Here is a 22,987-nt window from a genome sequence, read left to right as displayed (position 1 = left end):
TGACTTTTTTCCTGACCTTTGTCTGGGTTTTTTCCCTGTGTTTTTTTTTACCTGTGACTTTTTTCCTATAATCGAAACATCAACTTAATGTTGGTGCTAGACTAGATCTACTGCCTTACAGAACAGAATCATCAACTTAATGTTGGTCACCATGTCATGTACACGATCACCAAGTCACCATGTCATGTACGCAGTCACCAAGTCATGTACACGATCACCAAGTCACCAAGTCATGTACACAGTCACCAAGTCATGTACACGGTCACCAAGTCATGTACACAGTCACCAATTCATGTACAGTCACCAAGTTTGTACACGGTCATATTTCAGAGTACAGCACTAATCAGCTTCTACAAAGACGATTAATTAATTAGCCGGCCATTTTTCTCTGACATGCATCAAGATCTGCCAACATGCGACACGACAATTTTTCAAGCATCGATGTTCAGTAGTGAGGGGTGGGGGCGGTGGGGGAGGGATAGCAGGACTTAGCTCCTACGTCACGCAATCTTGGCAGCAAGAGGTGGGGGTGGTGGGGAGGGGGGAGGGGGAGGGGTAATCTTGTGTTGCAAGTTAGAGGAGGCGAGCTGACCTCAAATGTTAACATCAAATGTGGACTGCTCGGCAGCCACACGCCACATCCACAACCACACGTTACAACCAAGCACCACAACCACAAACTACAACCACGTACCCACAACAATACACCACAACCACACACCACAACGATACACTACAACCACACGTCACAACCACACGCCACAATCAAGCACCACAACCACAAACTACAACCACGTACCACAACAACAGACCACAACCACACACCACAACGATACACTACAACCACGCACCACAATAACACACCACAACCACACGTCACAACCACACGCCACAATCAAGCACCACAACCACAAACTATAACCACTTACCACAACAACACACCACAACGATACACTACAACCACGCACCACAACAACACACCACAACCACACACCACACCACAACCACACACCACAACGATACACTATAACCACACACCACAACCAGGAAACATTGTATAGTTAACCGGTGTAAAACTAGGCTACATCAGCAAAAGTGTGCAGTGAAGGGAAGGGGGAGGTCTAGCCGGCACCAGCAAGTAGTCTAATGTTGTCACTAATCTAAGAATAGAACGGCTCAATATGAGACAATCACACGGCAGGTAGACGGCAGGTAGATGGGAGGGTGCTCAGTGTAAAGTCAGCAAACACCCAGACAATCACGGTTGTACAACTAGCTCCACCCTAACCCTGTACCTCGCGACCCCAGCATACATGACCCGAGCCACATGACCCCTACCAACAACACCCTTATTTTCCTATAACTCAAGACCCCTCCCCTTAACATTGCCATCTATAAAATGACACCTTGATTCTACGACCAACCCCAACCACCCCCTCCCCCACACACACAACCACAACAAAAAAAAAGCTTAAAAAAACGTTTTTACGAATTAATACATCGGAAGGTTAATGTCTTCTTATAGTAATAAACCTATTACACTGTAAGAAGGTCAATAACCTCTTACATTGCCAGAAGGTTAATGACTTCTAGTTGTGATAAGCCTATTACATCGTTAAAACATGTTACACAATTCAAAAACTCCCCCCCCCCCCAATCTTTCAAGCACCCACTTAATTACGCAATACTAAAGCTATTAGAGCGGACTTATTTTCAACTACATTTTTTCATTGCCCAGCCGCTATTTTTATACTGTTTCCAATGATGATTGATCGAACAGGGGATCAGATACAATCTGACACCCAGATGCACACAACCCAGATCAAAGCCATCGATCTCTCCACTGCCTCTGTTGTTTTTTTTTTAAACGCCGCCGCCCTAAGCCACATCAAAATCCCCCAGGGCGTCCCATTGTAAATCTGTTTCTTCGGCCTAACGAAGCTACTCATATCCTCAACACAAAAACTCTTCTGGAAATGTGGACAGATAAACAATTCTTTTTCCAAGCTAAAAATAAAATTTTCGGAGATAAGGCAAGCAGGGCGGGTTCAGTGCTAAACAAAGCCTGCACGGATATAATATTTTAACGATCGTTAAAATAAATATAGAATTCAGAAATAGCTTGGTGAATTTTCGGGAAAAATTTCCAATTAGCCGATCTTAGTTTATCTCTGTGGCGTGGTTCCTGTTGTTGCTTACACAAAATACAAATGCCCGGCTTATAAGAAGTAAACATTGTTGGCGCGCATGTGCGTGACGTCACACACATCAAACAAAAGCAAATCCGGCGAAGAGCAGACAGACAAACCAATCGTCATAGCACAACCTAATCTTTTCTTATATAATAAGCAGCTGCGTTTATTCATAGATGTATTTTTTTTTATTAATAGCATACATGTTTTTTCAGTGAGTGGCTTTAATTAAGTTATATTACATTTTGAAAACTGTTTTTTAAACACACAAATGTTGCAGGCACATTGTCAAGGAAACAAAAAGACAAGAAGACATCCCCTCCACAAAGCCAACTGAAAGCTGTTTCTGTCCCTTACCTGACGAACCCACCACCCCCACAACCTTTCCCACCCTAGAATTATAACCCCTAGCATTGACAGCCCCCCCCCCCCCCATAAACCCTACCCTACGATGATCCAAGACACGGCCCTCGGACACACATCGCGTGTGGGGATGTGCGAGCCACATGGCCCACAAAATGATTACCCATTTCATCAGGGACCCTGCATATGACAGAAGATCAATCCCATAATCAAGAGCATCAATCCCATAATACAGCAAATCAGATCCCATAATCCAGCAAATCAGATCGATCCCATAATCCAGGAGATAGATCCCAATTGTCCGGACCTTGCTCTGGACAACACTAGCAAGGCTAACAACCCACCCACTACCAAGATACGTCAATAAGGACTGACCATAAACAGAGGACTGACCATAAACAGAGGACTGACGATAAACAGAGGACTGACGATAAACAGAGGACTGACCATAAACAGAGGACTGACCATAAACAGAGGACTGACCATAAACAGAGGACTGGCCATCAACATGACCAGGACTGACCATCAACAGAGGACTGACCATCAACAGAGGACTGACCATCAACAGAGGACTGACCATCAACAGAGGACTGACCATCAACATGGCCAGGACTGCCCATCAACAGAGGACTGACCATCAACATGGCCAGGACTGCCCATCAACAGAGGACTGACCATCAACATGACCAGGACTGACCATCAACATGACGAGAACTGACCACCAACATGACGAGAACTGACCACCTAGGCCCACCAATAGGTACCACTTCGGACCACCAACAGAAACCACCTGGGTCCACCAAAATTTGACCAAAACAGGGACCACAATTGGGGACCACATAGGATCATCAAAACTGGATAAACAGGGGCCACCTCGGCCCACCCAAACTAAACTAGCAAGGACCACATCGGCCCACCCAAACTAAACTAGCAAGGACCACCACGGCCCACCCAAACTAAACTAGCAAGGACCACATTGGCCCACCCAAACTAAACTAGCAAGGACCACCTCGGCCCACCCAAACTAAACCAGCAAGGACCCCCACGGCCCACCCAAACTAAACTAGCAAGGACCACCACGGCCCACCAACTAAACTAGCAAGGATCACCTCGGCCCACCCAAACTAAACTAGCAAGGACCACATTGGCCCACCCAGACTAAACTAGCAAGGATCACCTCGGCCCACCCAAACTAAACCAGCAAGGACCACCACGGCCCACCCAAACTAAACTAGCAAGGACCACATTGGCCCACCCAAACTAAACTAGCAAGGATCACCTCGGCCCACCCAAACTAAACCAGCAAGGGCCACCTCGGCCCACCCAAACTAAACTAGCAAGGGCCACCTCGGCCCACCCAAACTAAACCAGCAAGGGCCACATCGGCCCACCAAGACTCAGGACTTACCTGTATCATGTAGAGCTGAGCTATACGATACTCGCTGACGCTCATAGGCAGAGATATTCGATACTCCTTTATCAGCATGTCGGGGCCGGCTGTGATAAGGTCTCACCCAGGAAGGATTCGATCCCCGGTCCGGGAAATTCAAGCACGCACACAAGTACTCAAAGCATGGTTAGCGGTGCCAGTCATACTAGTTGGGTCAGCCTGACATGTGTCAGTTACTGGCTCGCCAGGTGTGTGGGTAGAGACGGTATCCACGTCACATCAAGCGATGCTCTCATCGTGGCGTGTCGACGTTTGCAGGAAGGTGAGCACTTTTTGCGTGTTGCGGAAATTTATGACATTTTCCTCCCACTGACGTCACGATTTTTTATCGGCTGTCCCAGGGCTGTGATACGGTTGTCGTAGAGGGGAAGGGGGGTGTAAATTACTCCAATGGTTTTTTTTTCAGTGGATCTCACAAAATGAATCGATTCCTTCCTTTGACTGGAGTTAATGGTATCAATGTGAAGCAATGTTTTGGTGGGCCTTGGAGTCCTGAGTTCTCAGGTCAGATCCACTGTTTTCTTGATATCTGTCAACAAATAGGTTGATTAGGTTCAGTTTATTATTGTTTTCATTAGGTTCCGTTAATTACAGAGTATAAACAAATAGTCTTGATTAGGTTCCGTTAATTACAGAGTAAAAACAAATAGTTGTTATTAGATTCGGGTAATTAGAAAATAAAAACAAATAGTTTGAATAGGTTTCGCTAATTATAGAGTAAAGATGTAAATGATAAAATACTTGTTTACTTCGGTAAGACCAGCTCTAGATAAATTACTAGCTTTTAATCCCATCATGGAAAGGTAATGCTAGTGCTAGGTCTACGGTTAGAGAATGTTCAAAAGGAAATAGGCCTATTCTTAGGCACTTTTCCGATTGCCCTGTTTTACATTCTATAGAATTTCTGGCGAAAATTACGAAATACAGTATGTTTCTGTCGGACAATTCCAAGCAGTCTTTAGAATGCCGGATTTTTCACTTTTTTTCACTAGGGGTTATCAACATTGAGGGAGGGGGTGGGAGGTTAAATGACATGTAGCAATTCAACTTACGTAACGGGGGGGGGGGGTGATAAACCCAGGGGGGGGGGAGAGGATGTAGTTCTTAGAGCTGACTAAAACAACGACGGTACAGTTAGACGTGTGTGTGATGGAAGATTCTAGACGTGAGGCGATCAAACAGTTGTACCCACAGGTAATTGACCGTGGGGTGGGGCAAAGGGTAACTGACCGTGGGGTGGGGCAAAGGGTAACTGACCGTGGGGTGGGGCAAAGGGTAACTGGCCACTACGGGCGGGCCTGTTGGTCACGTGTCAATTGGACACTGGCATCACCAAAAAAATAATACGGCACTCTCAGAACGGACAACAGGAACATACTATTCGATAATTCACAAAACATATGTCGTCGGACCGACAATAAAATTGAATTTAAAAACATACGATAGGTAAAATAACATGCGCAGTTAGTTCTATGTTATCAATAAACCCGATGTGCTGAAATATTACAGACAGGAAGACTGCCGGGTTAATCACGGGAGTGACAAATCACTTCATAATATCAAAAGCTCGTTACCACAATAGCATGGATTTACAATCTAGCGCGGACACACACGCACGCACAAACAGACATACACTGCTAGCTCATGAAATGCGATACATGTGATAGCACTAAATAAAAACATACCACTAAGAGCGTGAGTATCCCATGGAGCTGCACGTGCGCTAAGGCCCCCGCGTCGTGTGAGCAGGAACAGCCCTCCAATGCGCGCGGCCTCGCCTCGACCACTGCCGGCATACGAGTGCCAGTGTTACACAACCATATCATTACCGGCCTGCTCACAGCTTTTCGTCGCAACCGCGAGTCTTTCGGACCGTCAGGATAAGGGGCGGCTTCGGTGTTGGGGCGGCTACGGTGTTGGGGCGGCTTCGGTGTTGGGGCGGCTACGGTGTTGGGGCGGCTACGGTGTTGGGGGCGGCTACGGTGTTGGGGCGGCTACGGTGTGGGGGCGGCTAAAGTCTCGGTGTGGCTATGGTGCCGAGGCAGCTAAAGTGTCGGTGTGGCTATGGTGTCAATGTGGTTATGGTGTCGGTGTGGCTAAAATGTCGGTGTGGCTATGGTGTCAGTGTGGCAAAAATGTCGGTGTGGCTATTGTGTCGATGTGGCTATGGTGTCGGTGTGGCTATGGTATCGGTGTGGCTAAAATGTCGGTGTGGCTAAAATGTCGGTGTGGCTGTGGTGTCGGTGTGGCTACGATTTCAGTGTAGCTAGGTGTCGGGACAATATGTAGCCTATACCTCCGTTGCTGTTTCCACGAAGATCAGCAACACCCCTGTGTTTACTGTCAAGTCACGAAGATCAGCAACACCCCTGTGTTTACTGTCAAGCCACGAAGTTCAGCAACACCCCTTGTGTTTACTGTCAAGCCACGAAGATCAGCAACACCCCTTGTGTTTACTGTCAAGTCACGAAGATCAGCAACACCCCTTGTGTTTACTGTCAAGTCACGAAGATCAGCAACACCCCTGTGTTTACTGTCAAGTCACGAAGATCAGCAACACCCCTGTGTTTACTGTCAAGTCACGAAGATCAGCAACACCCCTGTGTTTACTGTCAAGTCACGAAGATCAGCAACACCCCTGTGTTTACTGTCAAGTCACGAAGATCAGCAACACCCCTGTGTTTACTGTCACGCCGCTCCAACAAGTGATGCCCTCTCACGACGGAAGCCCTCAAATATCGATACCATAAGTCAAAAGGAGTGATGTGATTAATATGTCGATACTAGAGAACTTACAGATTTATAAAGATCTGCTTTAGGTATCGATCCCTTAGTACATGAAAAAGTTCCGAGGGTCCTAGGTCAAGGTGCCCTAAACAAGACAAACCCAACCCTCCCTATCCCTGCTCGGGCTCTAGAAGATCTTATTTCTGACCCGGGGCACGCGCTGGGTGTCTGGAATCCAGGATCTGGTCCAGACGCCATCTTTGTTCTCGCCAGCCCCCGTCCACGGGTCCCAAACAACCAGCACCCTCAAGAAGAAAACTCTGGGCACGGGTCCCAACAACCAGCACCCTCAAGAAGAAAACTCTGGGCACCGACTTCCTGCGCCAGTACGCGATTAGCTGAGTGGGAATTTCCGGAATACCTTTTTCTAAAGTGGGTATTCCCTGTTTATTCCCGTTGATCATCGTTTGTTCCTGTGGCCTGACGACAGAGTCAAGAATCTCTTCATTTATCACTGTACCGGGTTTTCGACAAACGTAAATTGTAAATATTCTTGCTCAAGTATTTGGTAAATGGCTGACTAATTGGAAGGGGGTGGGATAAGTCGTTCATTCAATTTTAACTGTTACAAATGGCATCAACACACCACCTAGCTTTAAATAAAAGTTTTAAAGTTTTAAAACTTTGCAACTTCCTGACCATTTAATAAAAAAAAAATGTAATGTATTATATATGTCAGCAATGACCTCATAGCCTCAAATCAAAACATTTGTTTTCAATCAATGTTTTCACAGGTATGTATTAAGACATGTTGAGGCTATTACGTTTTACACAACGGAAAACATGCACAGCAAAGACAGACGCACAGACAGACAGAGACATCAGATCCACAGACAGACAGATCGACGAACAGAAAGGCACACGCACAGACAGACAGATGGACAAACAGACTGACTCACAGATAGACAGACAAACAGACAGACGGATGGACAAACAAACTGACTCACAGACAGACAAATAGGGGGGGGGGGAGAGGCAAGATTAAGGAAACACAATCGAGTTAAAATCCACCGCCGGGTTGTTTCCGCTCTCTGACCTTGACCCCTGGGGTCACCAGCACGAGCTATTGATTTTACCGTGAGGGGCGGGGGGGGGGGGGGGTCACTCACACGTCACTGATTACTGTGTACATAAATGGTACAAGACCACAAACAACCCGGCCTAATGGTAGATCATCGTTTGGTAAAGCTCTGGTTTGATGGAACTCAGACACTGCCTGCTGGGGGTAGAGGGGCGGGGGGGTGTATTAATCGAAAGTCTATTACTCCTGGTACTTGCACACATAGCCAGGTAAAGCGACGACCATCAAACTGGCATGTCAGCACTAACTCTAGAGACCATTAGCTCCATCTAAAGCTACCGGTCCATTTAGATAACACCATTCATGTCCACATATCGCTCAATTTCTACAGCTGTCTATGTACATAATGTTTCCAGTTGGGACCTAATGTTTCCAGTTGGGACCTGATGTTTCCAGTTGGGACCTAATGTTTCCACTTGGGACCTTATGTTTCCAGTTGGGACCTAATGTTTCCAGTCAAAACATAATGTTTCCAGTTGGGACCTAAGGTTTCCAGTGGGGACCTAATGTTTCCAGTTGGGACCTAATGTTTCCAGTTGGGACCTAATGTTTCCAGTTGGGACCTTATGTTTCCAGTTGGGACCTAATGTTTTCAGTTGGGACCTAATGTTTCCAGTTGGGACCTAATGTTTCCAGTTGGGACCTAATGTTTCCAGTTGGGACCTAATGTTTCCAGTTGGGACCTAATGTTTCCAGTTGGGACCTAATGTTTCCAGTCAAAACCTAATGTTTCCAGTCAAAACCTAATGTTTCCAATCGGGACCTAAAGTTTTTTACTTGGGACCTAATGTTTCCCGTTGGGACCTAATGTATCCAGTCAAAACCTAATGTTTCCAATCGGGACCTAATGTTTTCACTTGGGACCTAATGTTTCCAGTTGGGACCTAATGTTTTCAGTTGGGACCTAATGTTTCCACTTGGGACCTAATGTTTTCAGTTGGGACCTAATGTTTCCAGTTGGGACCTAATGTTTTCAGTTGGGACCCATTGTTTCTAGTTGGGACCTAATGTTTCCAGTTGGGACCTAATGTTTCCAGTTGGGACCTAATGTTTCCAGTCAAAACCTAATGTTTCCAATCGGGACCTAATGTTTTCAGTTGGGACCCATTGTTTCTAGTTGGGACCTAATGTTTCCAGTTGGGACCTAATGTTTCCAGTTGGGACCTAATGTTTCCAGTCAAAACCTAATGTTTCCAATCGGGACCTAATGTTTTCAGTTGGGACCCATTGTTTCTAGTTGGGACCTAATGTTTCAAGTTGGGACCCATTGTTTCTAGTTGGGACCTAATGTATCCATTTGGGACCTAATGTTTCCCGCTGTTAGTCGCCTTTGTTTACTTTTAATTTGCCGTTTACCGGAGAACGTGCAAGTTTGTATTTGCACAGGCGGCTGACGTCTGCCGGCGGGCGATCTGCAGACGACTGTTGACACAGGAGGAAACAAGATGGGGGGGGGGGGGACATCAGATGGAACAATCAGAGTTCGTCAGATCCAGGTAAAGGACGCTAGTCACGACACATGTAATAGGTAATTGTTTCCTGATATAAAGACACTGGACACGACACATGTAATAGGTAATTGTTTGCCTGATATAAAAACACTGGTCACGACATATGTTATAGGTAATTGTTTTCCTGATATAAGACACTGGTCACGACACATGTAATATGTAATTGTTTCCTGATATAAAGACACTGGTCACGACACGTGTAATAGGTAATTGTTTTCCTGATATAAGACAGTCGACACGACACACGTAATAGGTAATTGTTTTCCTGATATAAAGACACTGGACACGACACATTCTACTGGTAAGAGAAATGTAAAGGTAAATATATTAGTATGCCTAGTGTACAGTAAATTGGTATCAGTCAGCCGGGGGAGGATTAAGCTAGAGTGGGGCCGCCATTCGGGCAAGTGTCCATTCGGGCATTTGTCGCATTCGGGCAAGTGTCCATTCGGGCATTTGTCGCATTCGGGCAAGTGACCATTCGGGCATTTGTCGCATTCGGGCAAGTGACCATTCGGTCATTTGTCGCATTCGGGCAAGTTTCTATTCGGGAAATCGGCCTTCGGGCAAACGGCATTTGGGAATTAGTCGAAGACCCGGTTTGTCGATGGTCAGTGGTGTGTACATTTAGTACATGTATTGTTATTTCAAATTATTTATTGCGACAGTTGACAAGACAATTTGTCCCTACACATCTTAGAAAGGTTTGTACCAAACACCACGTGACCACACTCAAAGGTTAAAGGTTAACTAACAAATAAACCAGTTTCCGACAAAATCGTTCGCCAAAGGCGATGAAAAAATGTTCAGGAAGATTATTCATTAAAGTATCGATTTAGTGTTGGCGGAATGTTTTCCGACCCGGACAAGTTTGACGGAATGTTTTCCGACCCGGACAAGTTTGACGGAATGTTTTCCGACCCGGACAAGTTTGACGGAATGTTTTCAGATCCGGACAAGTTTGACGGAATGTATTCAGATCCGGACAAGTTTGACGGAATGTATCAGACAAGTGCAATGTTTTAGCCCCTGAAGAAATAGAAAGAACCCGAGGGGTAACGATGGAATCTGTTGGTTTCAGCCTGATCATGATACGGAGGGGGTGCGTGGAGAAAGAGAGGGGGTGCGGGGAGCTAGAGAGGGGGTGTGGGGAGCTAGAGAGGGGGTGTGGGGAGCTAGAGAGGGGGTGCGGGGAGCTAGAGAGGGGGTGCGGGGAGCTAGAGAGGGGGTGTGGGGAGCTAGAGAGGGGGTGTGGGGAGCTAGAGAGGGGGTGTGGGGAGCTAGAGAGGGGGTGCGGGGAGCTAGAGAGCGGGGTGTGGGGAGCTAGAGAGCGGGGTGCGGGGAGCTAGAGAGGGGGTGTGGGGAGCTAGAGAGCGGGGTGCGGGGAGCTAGAGAGGGGGTGCGGGGAGCTAGAGAGGGGGTGTGGGGAGCTAGAGAGCGGGGTGCGGGGAGCTAGAGAGGGGGTGTGGGGAGCTAGAGAGCGGGGTGCGGGGAGCTAGAGAGGGGGTGTGGGGAGCTAGAGAGCGGGGTGTGGGGAGCTAGAGAGGGGGTGTGGGGAGCTAGAGAGGGGGTGTGGGGAGCTAGAGAGGGAGTGTGGGGAGCTAGAGAGGGGGTGTGGGGAGCTAGAGAGCGAGGTGCGGGGAGCTAGAGAGGGAGGGGATTGCTGGGGCAGGTACCGATGGTTTTTAAATAAGGAAGCTGACAAAATTGGAATTGGAAATTCATTAGGGTCTGGAGAATGGCAAGCTGATCAGCTGGAAGTAAGTGACCAGTGGCCCGTGGGGGGAGACTCGCGCGAGCAGTCTGATAACCTACGGGCTAGAACAGTCCAGCACCCCCCCCCCCCACACACACACACGTTCCACATACACACACACATTGACGTCACACATCCCTAAACTTAACGCACTTTTAAAAATGTAGTTCCGACAAAGCCCACGGAATTTGCGTCACGTGAATCACAATTAAGGAGAAGATGCAAATGGCGCTTTTTGAAGACGCAAGCCGTGAATAATTGTCAGAATGCCTTACAGTTCTGCCTATCTGGCCAGAAATAATGCACGTGACTGTACTTTCAATGATTTAATTAGCTAATTATTAATTCAAGATTTGACGTTGTGATTTTTCATCGATCACTAAAAAAATGTTTTTTCAATTCCCCTCCCCCCCCCCCTCCCCCAATTCACATTTCCTATCTCAGATCGTCTCCAGATGACCATCTTCGTATGCCCCACCCACTCTTCTCTACCCACATCTTCACATACGCTTTACATACCATCTTCACATGGTCCATGTTAACAAACCCCCACCCCACAAGCCCCCGCCTCACAAGCCCCCACCCCACAAACCCCCACCCCACAAGCCCCCACCCACAAGCCCCCACCCCACAAACCCCCACCCCACAAGCCCCCACCCCACAAACCCCCACCCCACAAGCCCCCACCCACAAGCCCCCACCCCACAAACCCCCACCCACAAGCCCCCACCCCACAAGCCCCCACCCACAAGCCCCCACCCACAAGCCCCCACCCCACAAACCCCCACCCCACAAACCCCCACCCCACAAACCCCCACCCCACAAACCCCCACCCCACAAACCCCCACCCCACAAACCCCCACCCCACAAACCCCCACCCCACAAGCCCCCACCCCACAAGGCCCCACCTCATAAGCCCCCACCCCACAAGCCCCCACCCCACAAACCCCCCACCTCACTTACTGAATACAAGATGATGATAGGCACACGACCTACCACGTCGTAAACAAAAATAATAAAACCTAAGCACACGGACAATACCCCAATGACGTCATTCACCTGTCTGATGTGTGAGGTATCTGCAGGTTAGTGGCAGGGTCGAGGTGTTAAGTGGGAGCGGGACAACACTCAGGTGTACAGTACATTCTTCCTGCATGGGGGTCGGGCAGTGAGGGGGGGGGGGGTCGGGACAGTGGTGGTGGGGGGGTGGGGGGGGGGCCGGGACAACACTCAGGTGTACATACAGTACGTTCTTCCTGCATGGGGGTCGGGCAGTGAGTGGGGGGGGGGGGGGCGGGACAACGCTGTACACCAGTCTAGGCAGCAGTCAATAATTAGTGTTCAAACATTCACTGTGTATTTATACAACTAAAGACGTTTAGAGAAATGAATTGGTAGCTTTCATGTATCAAACAAATTCGGTTGATAAAAAAAACTATTGATTGCAAGACTTGAACCAAACAGCCGTGAAGGCAGACATGGGGTTTCTTTCAGATATTTTCTGCTGAGGGAGGGGGATTCGAAACTTTCTATTTCGTCCCTGCGGATTTCGTCGTCGTCCCTCCCTCCCCCCCCCCCCTGAGAGGCGCCTGAAAGAAACAAGTCAAGTGAAAGAGAAGCTGATAAGTTAGAGACCGCGGTGGGTGGCGCCGTCAGGATCACTGTTGTAAACACGATCATTTGCTCCTGCAGACCTGACGTGACCTTCACCTCTGACCTATAAGAGGGGAGATAAATAAGAAATGTCAACGCAATCGTCTCCCCTGATATGGAGCAGTGGCATTTGACATTCTGCTACAGGTCTAACATTAAGCTTACACGTTCATCTTTATTCCTCTCTACACCACGGGAAACACTGTTACAGTGACGTTTTCAACTCCGCCGTCATCACCGCCTTCTCTCATCAACACAGCATTATCAACATTCTCCAGTCATCGACATCCTCATACCTTCATATATTCAACATCATCCATGCATAAACATCCTCCTATCAGCAATCTTCAATGTATCAACATGGCGTTACCATCCTGTAACACCAACATGCCCTGTTATCAACAATCCTTGTCAACATATTCCTCTCACCAAAACCCTCCTAACCATCAACATCCTAATTGTATCAACACTCTTTTCGTGAACTTCTTGACAACACCATCTTTTCGTGAACTTCTTGACAACACCATCTTTTCATGAACTTCTTGACAACACCATCTTTTCATGAACTTCTTGACAACACCATCTTTTCATGAACTTCTTGACAACACCATCTTTTCATGAACTTCTTGACAACACCATCTTTTCATGAACTTCTAGACAACACCATCTTTTTATGAACTTCTTGACAACACCATCTTTTCATGAACTTCTTGACAACATCTTCTCATGAACCTCTTGACAACACCATCTTTCCATAAACCTCATCCTGTCGTTACCATCTCTCCACCACCAACAACTACCAGCAAATATTTGTAAACCTTGGTGAAATTATTTTCTAAGGTTCTTGTCACTTCAGAGTAAATATTTAATAACACCCCGCCCCTCCCCTATACACAGCTAATCCCGACCCCCCTCCGGCCTACAACCCAGCGTGACTGGATGAAGTTAATTATATCGATCTATGTACCTCATCAATACCGATCGCTCTGATCATGGCTAATCCCGGGCTGGGGGGGGGGGGGGGATGGCGCGTCCAGTATTCAGGTGAGGGCACATTTTTTGCTCAGACTTTGATAGAAGGGAGATAAATACAGGTAGACCGCAGGGGAAATAATTTAGGGAACTAGGCGAAATAATTATAGATAAAGGGGAGGTAATTATATTAAACACGGGGGATGATTCAGATAAAGATGAGGGGTAATTAATGATAGAACTACAGATAAGGGGAGGTAATTATATTGAACACGAGGATGATTTAAAAAAAAAAGAACAGGGAAATAATTTAGAAGACTATGCGGAATAATTTTTAAAAAGAGGGAGGTAATTAGTAATTATATTGAAGATGGGGATTGGTCATTTAAAAATACAGGGGAAACAGTTTAAAGAAATACATGAGTAATATTGGAAAGGGGGAAATAACAATTAGACAGTAAAAGCCATACAAATGTTCAACTATCCATCATGATTTGATGAGATTTGACAAAGTTTTTTAACTCACGTTCACGATGTCGTTTGTGCTGAATGTAAAAATGTGTGTGACACAACATGCCAAGACAAGGTCGAGGCGGCGATGAAGATTTATGTTGAGTAATGGGAGTCAAGAACAAGATTTAGAAGATTTATACCGGGTGTTTTAACATGGTAACAAGGTATGTCAGAAGAAAATTATTCATTTTTCTCTTCAATGAAAAGTTGGGCCAAAAAAAACCGCAGTGAAACTGTCAATGAGAGGGAATTAGGTTTAGCTTGGGGACACTTGGAGATTAGATCTTGGCCCAACCATCTATCTTGTACGCCACGATTGGCCTAGAGAGCAGCTATCTTTCTACAAGGTCTGAGTCCAGGTGTAGAACTGGTCTACTGATGTGTAGAGAATTTAAAGGTTTACAGCAACACTTTATAAATCTTTCGATAGCCCAGGTATAGAACTGGTCTACTGATGTATAGAGGATTTAAAGGTTTACAGCAACACTTTATAAATCTTTCGATAGCCCAGGTATAGAACTGGTCTACTGATGTATAGAGGATTTAAAGGTTTACAGCAACACTTTATAAATCTTTCGATAGCCCAGGTATAGAACTGGTCTACTGATGTGTACAGGATTTAAAGGTTTACAGCAACACTTTATAAATCTTTCGATAGCCCAGGTATAGAACTGGTCTACTGATGTGTACAGGATTTAAAGGTTTACAGCAACACTTTATAAATCTTTCGATAGCCCAGGTATATAACTGGTCTACTGATATATACAGGATTTAAAGGTTTACAGCAACACTTTATAAATCTTTCGATAGCCCAGGTATAGAACTGGTCTACTGATGTATAGAGGATTTAAAGGTTTACAGCAACACTTTATAAATCTTTCGATAGCCCAGGTATAGAACTGGTCTACTGATGTATAGAGAATTTAAAGGTTTACAGCAACACTTTATAAATCTTTCGATAGCCCAGGTATAGAACTGGTCTACTGATGTATAGAGGATTTAAAGGTTTACAGCAACACTTTATAAATCTTTCGATAGCCCAGGTTTAGAACTGGTCTACTGATGTGTAGAGGATTTAAAGGTTTACAGCAACACTTTATAAATCTTTCGATAGCCCAGGTATAGAACTGGTCTACTGATGTGTACAGGATTTAAAGGTTTACAGCAACACTTTATAAATCTTTCGATAGCCCAGGTATAGAACTGGTCTACTGATATATACAGGATTTAAAGGTTTACAGCAACACTTTATAAATCTTTCGATAGCCCAGGTATAGAACTGGTCTACTGATGTATAGAGGATTTAAAGGTTTACAGCAACACTTTATAAATCTTTCGATAGCCCAGATATAAAACTGGTCTACTGATGTATAGAGGATTTAAAGGTTTACAGCAACACTTTATAAATCTTTCGATAGCCCAGGTATAGAACTGGTCTACTGATGTATAGAGGATTTAAAGGTTTACAGCAACACTTTATAAATCTTTCGATAGCCCAGGTATATAACTGGTCTACTGATGTATAGAGGATTTAAAGGTTTACAACTACACTTTATAAATCTTTCGATAGCCCAGGTATAGAACTGGTCTACTGGTGTGTAGAGGATTTAAAGGTGTACAGCAACACTTTATAAATCTTTCGATAGCCCAGGTATAGAACTGGTCTACTGATGTGTAGAGGATTTAAAGGTTTACAGCAACACTTTATAAATCTTTCGATAGCCCAGGTATAGAACTGGTCTACTGGTGTGTAGAGGATTTAAAGGTGTACAGCAACACTTTATAAATCTTTCGATAGCCCAGGTATAGAACTGGTCTACTGATGTGTAGAGGATTTAAAGGTTTACAGCAACACTTTATAAATCTTTCGATAGCCCAGGTATAGAACTGCTCTACTGATGTGTAGAGGATTTAAAACAGCAACACTTTATAAATCTTTCGATAGCCCAGGTATAGAACTGGTCTACTGATGTGTAGGGGATTTAAAACAGCAACACTTTATAAATCTTTCGATAGCCCAGGTATAGAACTGGTCTACTGATGTGTAGGGGATTTAAAACAGCAACACTTTATAAATCTTTCGATAGCCCAGGTATAGAACTGGTCTACTGATGTGTAGAGGATTTAAAGGTTTACAGCAACACTTTATAAATCTTTCGATAGCCCAGGTATAGAACTGGTCTACTGATGTGTAGGGGATTTAAAACAGCAACACTTTATAAATCTTTCGATAGCCCAGGTATAGAACTGGTCTACTGATGTGTAGAGGATTTAAAGGTTTACAGCAACACTTTATAAATCTTTCGATAGCCCAGGTATAGAACTGGTCTACTAATGTGTAGAGGATTTAAAACAGCAACACTTTATAAATCTTTCGATAGCCCAGGTATAGAACTGGTCTACTGATGTGTAGAGGATTTAAAGGTTTACAGCAACACTTTATAAATCTTTCGATAGCCCAGGTATATAACTGGTCTACTGATATATACAGGATTTAAAGGTTTACAGCAACACTTTATAAATCTTTCGATAGCCCAGGTATAGAACTGGTCTACTGATGTGTAGAGGAAATACTGGTTTACATTATTTACAACTACACTTTGTAAATCTTTACATTTTTCAATGAACGCTTCTATTTACAACTAACACGGCTTAAGAAAGTTTGTTTATTTTCGAATTTTCAGTGCTCTTAAATATATTTTTTTATAAATGATTTTAACCTTATTTAATTTTCTACTTTTTTTTTAACAACTAGATATTATACAGATAATTAAGTCGATAATTAAGTTTTAAAAACAATTAGTACTGGGTCTTTCGATCAGATTTTTATGAGTCGACACCTTTCAAGATCAAATAAGTTTTCTTGACAAGTTTGATCGATTTAATGTCGCTGTTTCCTTATAAATAATAACTGCTAGTTGAACATGATCCTTTAACCATTTGACGTAAACCCCAGCTCACCTGACTGATCGAGTGATTGTTACCATCTTGTTACCTCCCTTTAGGTTAACTTCACATACCTTTTTACCGTCTAGTTGTATTGGATCAAATCAAATACTCGTACGTTGTCATCGGAAACTTATCTGGACAGTTTGAAAAAAAAAACGTCCCATTTAAGAAGGGTAAAATTTAGACACAGTATTCGACCACAAGCCCACGGAGAGTAAAATTTAGACACAGTATTTGACCACAAGCCCACGGAGAGAAAAATTTAGACACAGTATTTGACCACAAGCCCACGGAGAGAAAAATTTAGACACAGTATTTGACCACAAGCCCACGGAGAGAAAAATTTAGACACAGTATTTGACCACAAGCCTACGGAGAGAAAAATTTAGACACAGTATTTGACCACAAGCCCACGGAGAGAAAAATTTAGACACAGTATTTGACCACAAGCCCACGGAGAGAAAAATTTAGACACAGTATTTGACCACAAGCCCACGGAGAGAAAAATTTAGACACAGTATTTGACCACAAGCCCACGGAGAGTAAAATTTAGACACAGTATTTGACCACAAGCCCACGGAGAGAAAAATTTAGACACAGTATTTGACCACAAGCCCAATGAGAGAAAAATTTAGACACAGTATTTGACCACAAGCCCACGGAGAGAAAAATTAGACACAGTATTTGACCACAAGCCCACGGAGAGAAAAATTTAGACACAGTATTTGACCACAAGCCCACGGAGAGAAAAATTTAGACACAGTATTTGACCACAAGCCCACGGAGAGAAAAATTTAGACACAGTATTTGACAACAAGCCCAGGCGAGAAAAAAAAATTATTCATACGGTTAGGAAAAAATAGGAAAAATAGTAGAGTGAACATTGGTTGTTTTTTGTAACGATTTAAAAAAAAAAGATTCTCACAGTTGTAAAAAGTAGATCCAAAAGAAACGAGCATTTATTTTTAATGAGGTCAGTGAAACACTACGCCGTTTAGGTTCTGTGAGGACGTGTACACACAGCCCCAGGAGAGTAGTCCGCATCATAAAATAATCCCTGGAAGTCCTACAAGACTTTTCAATTAATGGCATGAGTCGAGGTGGGGGGGGGGTGTCACGTGTTGGTAAATCATGAAGATCAGCAGGGGCGAGGGACAGGTACGAACCAAAGGTGGGGACCACAGTGGGTAAAGAAGGGGACCACACTGTTTACAGTGGGGGACCACTGTGGGTACAGGTGGGGACCACAGTGGCTACAGTTTTTCTTTACAAATTTCTAATTAAACAAAGCTTTTTAAATATTTGGGTAAAAAAAACAACAGTTGAAAACAAACATAAAAATCACGGGGTCAAAAGGTATTGTTAATCTGAGTCAAAACGTCAACAAATTGGACTCGAACAAAACTAAGAGAAAGAGTAAACAACTGACAGAAAAGGGTCGCGACAAGAACGGAGCCCACGACAAAGAGGTCCGCGTCAAGAGGTCCGTTGTGTAAACGGTGAAGATTTTCCCGGAAGTCGTGAGTAGAACAATAGGTGGGTCACCAAGACAAGTGGGTGGTTGTGTGGGTGGTTGTGTGGGTGGTTGTGTGGGTGGTTGTGTGGGTGGTTGTGTGGGTGGTTGTGTGGGTGGTTGTGTGGGTGGGTGTGCGGGTGATTGTGTGGGTGGTTGTGGGGGTGGTTGTGGGGGTGGTTGTTGGGGTGGATGTGGGGGTGGCTGTGTGAGTGGTTGTGTGGGTAGTTATGTGGGTGGATGTGTGGGTGGTTGTGTGGGTGGTTGTGGGGGTGGATGTGGGGGTGGCTGTGTGGGTGGTTGTGTGGGTAGTTATGTGGGTGGATGTGTGGGTGGTTGTGTGGGTGGTTGTGGGGGTGGATGTGTGGGTGGTTGTGTGGGTGGTTGTGGGGGTGGATGTGGGGGTGGCTGTGTGAGTGGTTGTGTGGGTAGTTATGTGGGTGGATGTGTGGGTGGTTGTGTGGGTGGTTGTGGGGGTGGATGTGGGGGTGGCTGTGTGGGTGGTTGTGTGGGTGGTTGTGTGGGAAAGATGATTTGAGTACATAGGCATAGATGATTTGTGTAAAAAAGGTTTAAGCTTTGTAGCAAGGACAATCTCCACGACAAGAAGACAATGACGCGGCGTCTAGAAAAAGACGTGTGACTCGGTGACTCCAGTAAGAAGGCGTAATGTTGGACTTCTTACTGCAGCACAAATCTTATAAGTCTGTTTACAGATGCTTGCATTTTGATTTTTTTTATATATTCTTGAAGCAATGCCAAAATATTTTTTACATTTTTAAAATTATTTTTTAAGCGGTATTTTAGTTGTGTGAGAGGGAGTATTCTATTTTTAAAACTATTCTGTTACTTTAGGAAATAGTAAATTTTGTGAGGTAAATCAATCCCAGCGCCCATCCAATCATACATATAAATCTATAAGAGATAAACAGCTAACCTCACGTGACGTGTGTACACTAGATTGCTCACCCCACGTGACGTGTGTACACTAGACTGCTCACCTCACGTGACGTGTGTACACTAGACTGCTCACCCCACGTGACGTGTGTACACTAGACTGCTCACCTCACAAGATGTGTACACTAGACTGCTCACCTCACGTGACGTGTGTACACTAGACTGCTCACCTCACGTGACGTGTGTACACTAGACTGCTCACCTCACGTGACGTGTGTACACTAGACTGCTCACGTGACGTGTGTACACTAGACTGACGTGTGTACACTAGACTGCTCACCTCACAAGATGTGTACACTAGACTGCTCACCGCACGTGACGTGTGTACACTAGACTGCTCACCTCACGTGACGTGTGTACACTAGACTGCTCACCCCACGTGACGTGTGTACACTAGACTGCTCACCTCACAAGATGTGTACACTAGACTGCTCACCCCACGTGACGTGTGTACACTAGACTGCTCACGTGACGTGTGTACACTAGACTGCTCACCCCACGTGACGTGTGTACACTAGACTGCTGACGTGTGTACACTAGACTGCTCACCTCACGTGACGTGTGTACACTAGACTGCTGACGTGTGTACACTAGACTGCTCACCCCACGTGACGTGTGTACACTAGACTGCTCACCCCACGTGACGTGTGTACACTAGACTGCTCACCTCACGTGACGTGTGTACACTAGACTGCTCACCTCACGTGACGTGTGTACACTAGACTTCTCACGTGACGTGTGTACACTAGACTGCTCACCCCACGTGACATGTGTACACTAGACTGCTCACCTCACGTGACGTGTGTACACTAGACTGCTGACGTGACGTGTGTACACTAGACTGCTCACCTCACGTGACGTGTGCACACTAGACTGCTCACCTCACGTGACGTGTGTACACTAGACTGCTCACATCACGTGACGTGTGTACACTAGACTGACGTGTGTACACTAGACTGCTCACCTCACGTGACGTGTGTACACTAGACTGCTCACCCCACGTGACGTGTGTACACTAGACTGCTCACCTCACAAGATGTGTACACTAGACTGCTCACCCCACGTGACGTGTGTACACTAGACTGCTCACCCCACGTGACGTGTGTACACTAGACTGCTCACCCCACGTGACGTGTGTACACTAGACTGCTCACGTGACGTGTGTACACTAGACTGACGTGTGTACACTAGACTGCTCACCTCACGTGACGTTTGTACACTAGACTGCTCACCCCACGTGACGTTTGTACACTAGACTGCTCACGTGACGTGTGTACACTAGACTGCTCACCTCACGTGACGTGTGTACACTAGACTGCTCACCTCACGTGACGTGTGTACACTAGACTGCTCACCTCACGTGACGTGTGTACACTAGACTGCTCACCCCACGTGACGTGTGTACACTAGACTGCTCACCTCACGTGACGTGTGTACACTAGACTGCTCACCTCACGTGACGTGTGTACACTAGACTTCTCACGTGACGTGTGTACACTAGACTGCTCACCCCACGTGACATGTGTACACTAGACTGCTCACCTCACGTGACGTGTGTACACTAGACTGCTGACGTGACGTGTGTACACTAGACTGCTCACCTCACGTGACGTGTGCACACTAGACTGCTCACCTCACGTGACGTGTGTACACTAGACTGCTCACCTCACGTGACGTGTGTACACTAGACTGACGTGTGTACACTAGACTGCTCACCTCACGTGACGTGTGTACACTAGACTGCTCACCCCACGTGACGTGTGTACACTAGACTGCTCACCTCACAAGATGTGTACACTAGACTGCTCACCCCACGTGACGTGTGTACACTAGACTGCTCACCCCACGTGACGTGTGTACACTAGACTGCTCACCCCACGTGACGTGTGTACACTAGACTGCTCACGTGACGTGTGTACACTAGACTGACGTGTGTACACTAGACTGCTCACCTCACGTGACGTTTGTACACTAGACTGCTCACCCCACGTGACGTTTGTACACTAGACTGCTCACGTGACGTGTGTACACTAGACTGCTCACCTCACGTGACGTGTGTACACTAGACTGCTCACGTGACGTGTGTACACTAGACTGCTCACCTCACGTGACGTGTGTACACTAGACTGCTCACCTCACGTGACGTGTGTACACTAGACTGCTCACCGCACGTGACGTGTGTACACTAGACTGCTCACGTGACGTGTGTACACTAGACTGCTCACCTCACGTGACGTGTGTACACTAGACTGCTCACCTCACGTGACGTGTGTACACTAGACTGCTCACGTGACGTGTGTACACTAGACTGACGTGTGTACACTAGACTGCTCACCTCACAAGATGTGTACACTAGACTGCTCACCTCACGTGACGTGTGTACACTAGACTGCTCACCTCACGTGACGTGTGTACACTAGACTGCTCACCCCACGTGACGTGTGTACACTAGACTGCTCACGTGACGTGTGTACACTAGACTGCTCACCTCACGTGACGTGTGTACACTAGACTGCTCACCCCACGTGACGTGTGTACACTAGACTGCTCACCCCACGTGACGTGTGTACACTAGACTGCTCACCTCACGTGACGTGTGTACACTAGACTGCTCACCTCACGTGACGTGTGTACACTAGACTGCTCACCTCACGTGACGTGTGTACACTAGACTGCTCACCCCACGTGACGTGTGTACACTAGACTGCTCACGTGACGTGTGTACACTAGACTGCTCACCTCACGTGACGTGTGTACACTAGACTGCTGACGTGTGTACACTAGACTGCTCACCCCGAGTAAACTTTCCCACGACATCCGGCTCCCGTGAATGTGTGGACAAAATGTTTTACAAACATCCAGCGCTCATCTACCTGTTTACACCTGTCTACACCTCCACTCTCACTAACTCACCCACACACACTCACGCACACACACAAGTGATTGTCGCCCCAGTATAGCAGTTCTCAAACCTACAGCGACATTAAACTGGCACTCGACGTGATCATAGACGCACGTGATCATGGACGCACGTGATCATGGACGCACGTGATCATGGACGCACGTGATCATGGACGCACGTGATCATGGACGCACGTGATCATGGACGCACGTGATCATGGATGTACGTGATCATGGACCCCACGTGATCATGGACGCACGTGATCATGAACCCCACGTGATCATGGACCCCACGTGATCATGGACGCACGTGATCATGAACCCCACGTGATCATGGACCCCACGTGATCATGGATGTACGTGGTCATGGACGCACGTGACCATTCTGT

At 46.0% G+C, this 22,987-nt stretch overlaps 1 protein-coding gene across 5 annotated transcripts in view; it reads right to left on the bottom strand.

The window, feature by feature from the left end:
* Nucleotides 1–22,987, bottom strand: part of LOC131946437 (protein retinal degeneration B) — an 86,829-nt gene that overhangs the window by 45,907 nt on the left and 17,935 nt on the right. For 4 of the 5 annotated variants that reach the window (XM_059307199.1, XM_059307202.1, XM_059307201.1 and 1 more), the window contains exons 1-2: nt 5,691–5,753; nt 3,964–4,534 (exon numbers count right to left, since the gene is read on the bottom strand). In XM_059307199.1, coding sequence (XP_059163182.1) covers nt 3,964–4,041 — 78 coding nt within the window. In that variant the 5' untranslated portion in view covers nt 4,042–4,534; nt 5,691–5,753. Of the gene's footprint in view, nt 1–3,963; nt 4,535–5,690; nt 5,754–22,987 lie in introns of those variants that run through there. The other variant, XM_059307200.1, reaches the window with a different exon arrangement.

This window comes from Physella acuta, unplaced genomic scaffold, assembly GCF_028476545.2.
Source record: "Physella acuta isolate Inbredline_101_S28 unplaced genomic scaffold, ASM2847654v3 ptg000561l, whole genome shotgun sequence".
NCBI classification, from domain to species: domain Eukaryota; kingdom Metazoa; phylum Mollusca; class Gastropoda; family Physidae; genus Physella; species Physella acuta.
The sequence above is the reverse complement of the archived record's forward strand: the minus strand, read 5'-3'. Positions and strand labels throughout refer to the sequence as shown.